Source organism: Tupaia chinensis, unplaced genomic scaffold (genome assembly GCF_000334495.1).
Source record: "Tupaia chinensis unplaced genomic scaffold, TupChi_1.0 Scaffold138126_1, whole genome shotgun sequence".
Classification (NCBI taxonomy): Eukaryota; Metazoa; Chordata; class Mammalia; order Scandentia; family Tupaiidae; genus Tupaia; species Tupaia belangeri.
This window is the reverse complement of record NW_006198026.1, coordinates 1,577,424-1,586,203: the sequence shown is the minus strand read 5'-3', so window position 1 is coordinate 1,586,203 and position 8,780 is coordinate 1,577,424. Positions and strand designations below refer to the sequence as shown.

Below are 8,780 nucleotides of genomic sequence, written 5' to 3'. Positions count from 1 at the left end.
GGGCCACATCACAATCCCTTCTCCTCCATTCTTCTCCCAGGATCTTGGGCATGCATGCACACATGCCTGGTATGATTTTCAAGCCACTGGGTCTGGTACTTGAACCATGGTTGGCCCTGTGGGAGTCCAACGATGTAATTGCTATGCCATCTGCTGGCCCCAGTGCTTTTCATTTTTAAAGTAATTAATATTCTTATATTTACAAACTAAGTCCAAACCAAAAATGAACCAATAAATTAGATTTTTTCTTAAAGCCAAAAATAAATTTAAAATATATTCCTTCATTCCTCTGAAAATTATTTGCCATAACAAATGGTGAAACCAAAATCTCTCCTTTTAATAAATATTGACCACAGCAACTAAAGCAGTCAGCAAAATGTACAATTACGTAGTTTATGGAGAAACCTAGGTAAACCAAAGGATAAAATAAGATGTTAGGAAACATTAAGTTAAAAAATACTCTGAAGGCCTAGCAGCTATAGCACGGACAGTGGGGCTCTGCTACAGACACTGAGGCCAGGTGGGAAGCTTCCAGTTTGAATCCCGGATGGACCTGACCATGCTATGTGCACCTTCAATACACCTGTGATTATGGCTAACTGGAAGGTTGGGGAGAAGATGAAGACATGGTGTTCAAACTTATCAAGAGTTAACATTTTCAAATCGACTATCACATAAAAACCAAATCATCCTTCATATGTGAGTCCTCTGAACTCTCAGTCAAGCATATACTGCATTTTGGGAACCAGCAGTTAGCGTAATGGCTATGTCGCTGGACTCCCACGTAGTCGACCGCAGTTCGTGTCCCGGACCCAGTGGCTTAAAACTCACGCTGGGCGCGTGTGCGTGTGTGCCCAAGATCCCGAGAGGAGAATGGAGGAGAAGGGATTGCGGCGTAACCATCCCCTCTGGGGGGTGATTTCTCGCTTTCTGTCTCTATGTCTCTCTCTGTCTGTCTGGCAAGCGCATGCCCCCTATAGCGAAAATCTCTAAAAAAAAAAAAAAAAGAATATACTGCATTTTTAGAAGCCAGAGTTGAAGTTATGTTTTCAAACAGCCGTAATAAGAGTCTCATGCTGCCTGACTGAGGAAACTATCCTAGCAGAATGCAGTACACGTCTTACATTTTCACTCTTACCTGGGTAAAGAAGGGTTCATAAATTTCGACTCCTTTATCGGAACCTTGTAGTAACACCTCCTGGCCACGTCTCCAGCTGTACCGAACAGGAGGATTGGAATTGGCAACACAACGGAGGAACACTGTTCTCTCGTAATAAAATTGTTCTTTAGCTTCTCCTATACTTTGGTGAACAGTTACTACTGGATCATCCAAATCTAGAAGAAATACAAAAATAAGTGACACTTTTAAGTTACATGACTTTTAAAGTATTGCATATATATAACCTAACCCAAGGTACACAACCCCAACTGACTATATTATTTATTACTAGGCTCATTTTAAAATTGAACATATTGAACTAATTTGAAAAAAAAAATTCCCAGTGATAAGAAATAAAGCTAACAGTCATTTCTTAAGATGTCTATTTACTGAAACAGTACAAATGACCTGTAGAGTCCCAGCTTTAGCCAATGGTGAAATAAAAACAGAGTCTCAGATTTTATATCACAGATTATATTTGTTAGTTTGAAATGTGTCTAGCAGAAAGCACTATTAAAAGGCATTTATAGGGGCCGACAGGTGGCATGGTGGTTAAGTTCTCTGGATTCTCACACGGTTGGAGTCCTCTAACTGCGGTGGGAGTCCCAGACCTGCATGTATGCTTTCTCACTTTCTCTCTCTTTTTTTTTCTCTCTGGGTCTCTCTCTCTAGAAATATTAAAATAACAATAATAAATAAAGTTAAATAAAATAATTCTTTAAAAAAAGCATTCATAGGGACAGGAAGATGGCGTAATGGTTATGTTGCTGGACTCCTATGTAGTCGACTTTGGTCCAAGTCCTGGACCCAGCAGCGTAAAACTCACGCCAAGTACATGTGCATGCATGCCCATAATCCAAAGAAGAGAATGGAGAAGTGATTGCAGCATGACCACCCCTTCCTTGGGGGTGATTTTTTGCTTTATTTTTCTCTATCTCTCTCTGTCTCTCTGGTGAGCCCACATGCCCTATAGCAAAAATCTCTCTAAGAAAAAATGTTTATGTATCTATTGCTGAATATTGGACTGAACTATGTATGATATCCTAGAGAAAGACTATATATACATCACATGGTTTAGCATTTTCTGGAAAAGGCCAATTCATAAATATCTTAGACTTTGTGGATCATATGGTCATTGTTTCCACTACTCATTTCTATCATTGTAGTATCCAAAGACAACAGAAAATGGAATAAATGATGAATGTTACTGAGTTACAGTAAAACATTATTTATAAACACAAGCACCTTCAGCCAGATTTAGCTTATGGGCCATAGTTTGTCAACTCATGATATAACACATCCCCGGTTCTAAAAAGAAAAATAAATGAACAATTATACTTGCCTTAAAGAAACAAGCTCTTAGTTCCATGTTCTAGTATAAACTTGTTATGTACTTATTAAGTGTAATGGAAACTCCTGCTGGGTTCACTATCGCCTTCATCCAACTTTATAACCATGAAAGCTTGCTTAATCTTTATCGTGCTCAATTTCCTTATCAGTAAAATAGGAATAATAATGGTACCATATTTTCAGGCTATTGGAGGATTAAATAAGATAGAGTATAAAGCCCTGGGCACATTGTAAGTACTCAATAAAAGTTAGCTATTGCTAGTAATAATAATAATGATAACATTACTGGGTTCCCATTTAAACTCCCATTTATCCCATGTTGTTTTCTTACTTTTAGCTCAACAACTTATAGTGTGCTCGACTCTCTTTATAAATGGATAAAAATGCCACTTGCCCATTTGTTCAGGCTTCCACGGGACAAAACACTTTCATGTGAGAATATGAAAAGTAGCCACAATGTTTGTATAGACATAAGAATAATGAAGCAAGTGAGCACATGCTAGCCTAAATATTTAAAATACATTATTCATTAGAAAATATATTTTTTGCTGTGTTAAAATAATAAAAAAGTCAATAAATGTAGTGAAAAAATAGCTGCCCTCTGGAACCCAAGTAAAGAACAGAATCAAATAGAACCTAAAATTTCCCTATTTTAAAAAAAGTATTTTTAAAAAAATATGAATTGCTTGACAGCCCTACTTTTATTTCTAGTTTTGCAGCAATCTGAGGTTTTCTTTTCCTCCAACATTAGAATCTTTTCACAGCTACCTCAAAGGGCTCTAATTTTAGTACTGTAAATTTTCAGAACAACTGCTTCTTAGTTAAGTTTGAGAAACTTTCAGTTTAAATGCAATCTATTAGTTTTGCAGGGATATATGCTGTTTGCTTTTAATAATTTGGGCGATTTAGAGATACTAGCATAACTATTATAAAATGCTTAAAGGTTTTTAAAAATCTACAAAATATTCACTTATTTGATGATTAATGCTTCATTTTGTTAAATCCTACAGAAGATTGATTAAAGTAATTCAATCTTAGAAACTTGAAAAGGGGTATTTAAATAATTTTCTTGTTCAAAACTTTATTTCTTTTAGTCATAGGTTCATTTTTGATGATATGAGCTACATTATGTTGTAAAAATTTGTGAAACCGAAAAGCTTCGATACAAAAGAGAATTGGATAGTAAACAGTAAACACTATAACAGTGGTGACTCCTCTTGGGTTACAAATACTTAATATAATGGTACTTTCCAACATCCAATCATTGATATATCCCCGACTCTTCTTGTTAGGTGATGCTGTCAGTAGGCTCAGTCCAGAATAAGCCGAACCTGAACAATCTTTAAATACGCTCTCCCTTGCTCTCTCTGGATGAGTTTTGGGTCACTGGCCTTCTGAGAATAATCCTGTGACACAGCTTACTGAACATTCTATTGGCTGGATTATCTGTGCGATTCTCTCATGTTTAAGAATTTTTTTTCTGAGTTTTACTATAGAGCTTGTGTACCCATAGGGGAGAGAGAGAGAGAGAGACTGACTGAGAGAGGAGGAAAAAAAAAAACCCTAAGGAGGAATGGCTATACTTACTGAACATTCTATTGGCTGGATTATCTGTGCGATTCTCTCATGTTTAAGAATTTTTTTTCTGAGTTTTACTATAGAGCTTGTGTACCCATAGGGGAGAGAGAGAGAGAGAGAGAGACTGACTGAGAGAGGAGGAAAAAAAAAAAAAACCCTACGGAGGAATGGCTACACTGCAATCCCTTCTACTCCAGTTTCTGCTTGGGATTTTGGGCGCATAGGCAAATGTACACGTTTTCCCAGCTGCCGGGTCTGGGACTCAAACTACCTATCTGGCCATGTGGAATCCAGCTGTCTTAACCACAACACCATTGGCTAGACCTAGGAGTTTCTACTTCATAAAATTACTAAGTCATCTTTTCTTTTTAGATTTAAAAACTAACCTTCCAGGTTAAGACTCATTTTAGACAATTCAAGTAATGGTATGACTAAAAAATATGTTTGTGTTGAGTGTATGTACATGTGCATGAAAAGCATTCACAAAGTTCATAAAAATGCATATTTTAGAAACAAAACTGTAAGGATTTCAATTTGTTGCACCAAAATAAAACTAAATTTTCTCTCTTTTAAGAACTTTTTGAATTACCCTTTTGTGTATGTGTATATATACATATTTTGAATATATATATTTACATGTGTTTGATATATATGTATAATGATGTGTAGCTGGTATAATATATACACATATATATAGCTTAAATACATTTTTTATGTATTCTATATACTGCTCAATATATACTAAAAATATGTGTATTCATTGTAGGTTGGGTTTTAGAAAAAAGAAATTCTAGACAGAAATGTGTGAGCAGGAAGTGTACTGGGAATTACTTTCTAGATCAACAATATCAGGACTTGGAGGAAGTAGGATTAAGAAGATAGTTGAACCACAGTGTGACTGCAACAAAAGTCACAAGAGCTCTGGAGAAGTTTGGAAGCTCTGATGTCCCTGCGGAGCTGTCCTGCTCTGGGGCGGTAGATAAGTCTTTATACACCTACTGTCTGCACCATCCACCAGTCCTTTCATTTATGCTGCTCCAAACTAGTGATCTCGGAACGGGCCTCTCTGTTTGGCTGATGGGAATTTCTGGATTAGCTGATAACCATCACCGGGGGGGATAATTAAATAGGGTTTTTTATTTTTGATGGTTACATCACTCAATTCTTTGAACTCTTTCTAAATTATATGCCCAGCCCCCCCCAAAAAAAAACACATAAAGAGCTTCACAAAAAAGAATTATTTTACTGATCTATCGACTGATAGTTTTGATTAGAGTCTTATTCAATTTTGTTGAAAGTATGTAACTGAAAACCACTTGACTTATAAAAGGATGTGTTAACCACACATTCTCATTCTCGAGTCACTTGTCTTTTTTTATGTATGTCTTGGAGGTTTATGCATCTTGGGGATTATTGTCTTTTAAAAAATATTCATATATATTTTAAAAAGTTCATTTATTCTCCCTTGAGAGAGAGAGAGAGACGGAGGCAGAGTGGGGGGGGGGGGGGGGGGGGGGGGGGAATGGGAACGAGTGCTTCAGTCCTAAACAGAAGATCTGGTTGTTACACTGTATCCATGCAGACCCACTCCCTAGGTATAATAATAACTCTATCTAGGAAAAGCTACTCAAGGATTCTAGTTGGTATCTTTCAATGAGAAAACTTTCCAAAAGGCACGGTGGTGCAATAATATTCATCTTCTCCTACTTACACCATTCTTGATTCCTCCCACTCTGGGCTAGTACATCTTTTGGTGTAGGTAGCTTATATAATGAGGTTACTAGAGCTTCATCCATAAGAAATTTCAGCCTTATACCACTATACCTTTCTCCAATGATGGTTGATGCATTGCGTGTGCTTATCACCAAAACTGGGCAAGAGACTCGTAAGAAATAACTCAGTGGATCAACCACATATTAAATGTATTTTTTTACTGCCTCCCTATGTAACAACAATTTTACCTTCAGCAAACTATATGGGCTAGTTACTCCTGCCACAACAGTGACTTGGCTTATCTGCTGTTTCCTGACACAAGGAGCCTAAAGTAACTGAGAAGCAGTCATAGCTCAAAGATTAATGGGACTCTTGCTGTGTCACTTAATAGAAGCTTTTCCCTTTCTGGGAACTGAGACCTCTAAGTTGTGGGAAGGAATCAGAGATTCCCCAAGTGGGTCATTGGATGTGATGATAGTAAATGAGGTCACTCTGTGGTTATTGGTCCTATGCATTCTACGGAGAAAAAAAAAGTGTCATATATCGGTCATTGATATAGGATTTAACTGCATCCTAGAGGATAGCATCCCCTTATCACTGGATATTATCTCTGCAAGACTCATCTGCCCTTTCAAAAGGCTATTCCATCACTCTATTGAGCTGACATTTTTATATAATGTAGTATACAATATGACCAGATAACCCCATACCAATTTGCCCACTACAGAATCTTAGATAGCCAGGTCAACTTGAATCCTATGTAAGATAGAACTCAAGATGTTTCAGGAGTCTCTTTTTTCTAGTATGTAGTTATGTAAGTAAATGGATATAGACTCCTTGTAGAAAGAACTGGGCAAATAATTACCATATGTACTTGCTGTGCTATTTCAGAGTTTTTCCTGGTGACTTAGTTGTCCCTCAGTCAATGAGTTCAAGGCCTAAAAATTGCCTCAAGTTCAGAGATTGGGCAAGAAGTCATGACTTTTTATTGAAAGACTATATTCTGTCTCCTGATCATTCATCTTTGATTTACTTTAATCGTGTAGATTCTGCAATAGTTTCTTGGCTCTCCGCTTAACTTTTTCCCCAAGGGATGCCATATTCTATTAATTATTTCTATAGTTCTATATTAGTGAAGAGACTTGGATGCATTTAAACTAGCTGCTCATTAAGATGATTGGGCTCAATTGTTTGTGATGACTAAGCATCACTGTCTAGCCTATATTATGTTAAGATCCTGTCAGCCCATTACTATCAGATGATCTAATTCTGTAAGAGCATCTCCTGCCTTTAATATTTGTACACATAGGACAGTCACTTTTAAGTGTCTCAATAAGACTTGTATCTCAGTCACCAGCACATTCTTAATGTTATTCTTAATCAATAGAGTGTCCTCCAAGATTTCACACAGAACAGAATGAGTTGATGATATTTCTGGAACTTACTTGATATATTTACTTTAGTATGCCCACATTTCAGTCTCCTCATCTTTCATTTTTTTTCTTATTATTATTGTTGTTTAATTTGACTGGTGAAAAGCATGGGGGTGAGAGAGAGAGAGAGACAGACAGAGAGAGAGAGAGAGAGAGAGAGAGAGAGAGAAAGAAGGCAAGGTGTCAGATCCGGGACCAAAACCGTGGTTGACGATGTGGAAGTCCAGTGCCTCAACCAGCATGCCACTTGCTGCCTCATTTATAATTTTTAAAAAACTGTTTGCACAGTATTTCTGGTATTTATACTTCATTTGTGGGGACCACTGCTTTCCCCACGCTTCAAGATATATCCTTTAAGCTAATATGTTTACATATCATATCTAACTCCTGCCGGTAAACATTGGCTAGGGTCTGCAGTTCATTTGAAGCAAAATTTTTTCCTCTCTTAGAGACTCAACATTTTCACAGCCAAGTAATAATAACTATCGATCCTATATATTGATCTGGTGGCCAAGAATAGAGATAGAGATTTTTTTTTGAGAGTTTTTTTTTTTTTTTTTTGCTATAGGGCACATGTGCTCACCAGAAAGAAAGAGAGAGACAGAGAGACAGAAAGCAAGAAATCCCCCCCCCGGGGGGTTGGCCACATTGTAATCTCCTCTCCTCCATTCTCCTCTCAGATCTTGGGCATGCACACACGCCAGGTGTGAGTTTAAGCCACTGGGTCGGGGACTGGAACCACAGTCGACTACATGGGAGTTCAGCGACATAGCCATTACGCAAACTGCTGGTCCCGAGATAGAGATATATTCTAAGAGGGAGCATGAATTGCCTTAAAGGGAAGATGTTTCCATATCATCTTCAAGCAAGATGGAAGTAACAGTTGTGGCGAGCACTACATATGGAAGCCATCTTGAGCTATCCACCATCTTGGAAACCATTAGGCTTCACTTCCTCACTGAGCAAACCATTTCTCAGAAATCATGTGACCAACCGTTCTCCCTGGAAGTGGTTGGGTTTCTAGGCAATAGGAGAGATCCACCCACATCAATGATTGGTTCATGCTGTTGTATCTCATTTGCAATTGGTGCCCACCAGCTGTATATAACTTGCCATTTTTCCTGAATAAATGGAAGTAGATTGAAGAAGACGACTTGACCAGGACCTCGTATTGTGTGTGCGTGTTTGTCCCATCTCTCACTCCCTCCCCCAAGGAACCTGTTCGACAGTCCCGCAGGTCGGGACACATGGCGCCCGAACAGGGACTTGGGTAAGGGGGATACAGTGAAGAGCTCCCGAGGAACGCTCCAGTGCAGAGCAACCCAGAAAGGCCATGGTGGAAAACAGAAGAGGACGGCATAGAATCGTCCAGAAGACAATGGCAGAGATTCGTTCCAAGAAAAGCCGGCGAAAAATATAGAAGGACGAAGAGAAGACGTCCTGGTAAGTATTTACTTACGTTTTATTTTAAGTACGGGTAATAATGGGACAAAAGCTTAGTCAGCATAAAATATCCGTTTAAAGCTTAATAGAAGCTCTTGTCCTTG

General features: G+C 38.1%; 1 protein-coding gene across 1 annotated transcript in view; it reads right to left on the bottom strand.

Annotated features, from left to right (window-relative positions):
* LOC102500653 (MAM domain-containing glycosylphosphatidylinositol anchor protein 2) overlaps positions 1 to 8,780 on the bottom strand; it is a 550,208-nt gene that overhangs the window by 316,040 nt on the left and 225,388 nt on the right. The window contains exon 5 of the mRNA XM_027776806.1: positions 1,139 to 1,335. Coding sequence (XP_027632607.1) covers positions 1,139 to 1,335 — 197 coding nt within the window. The remainder of the gene's footprint in view (positions 1 to 1,138; positions 1,336 to 8,780) is intronic.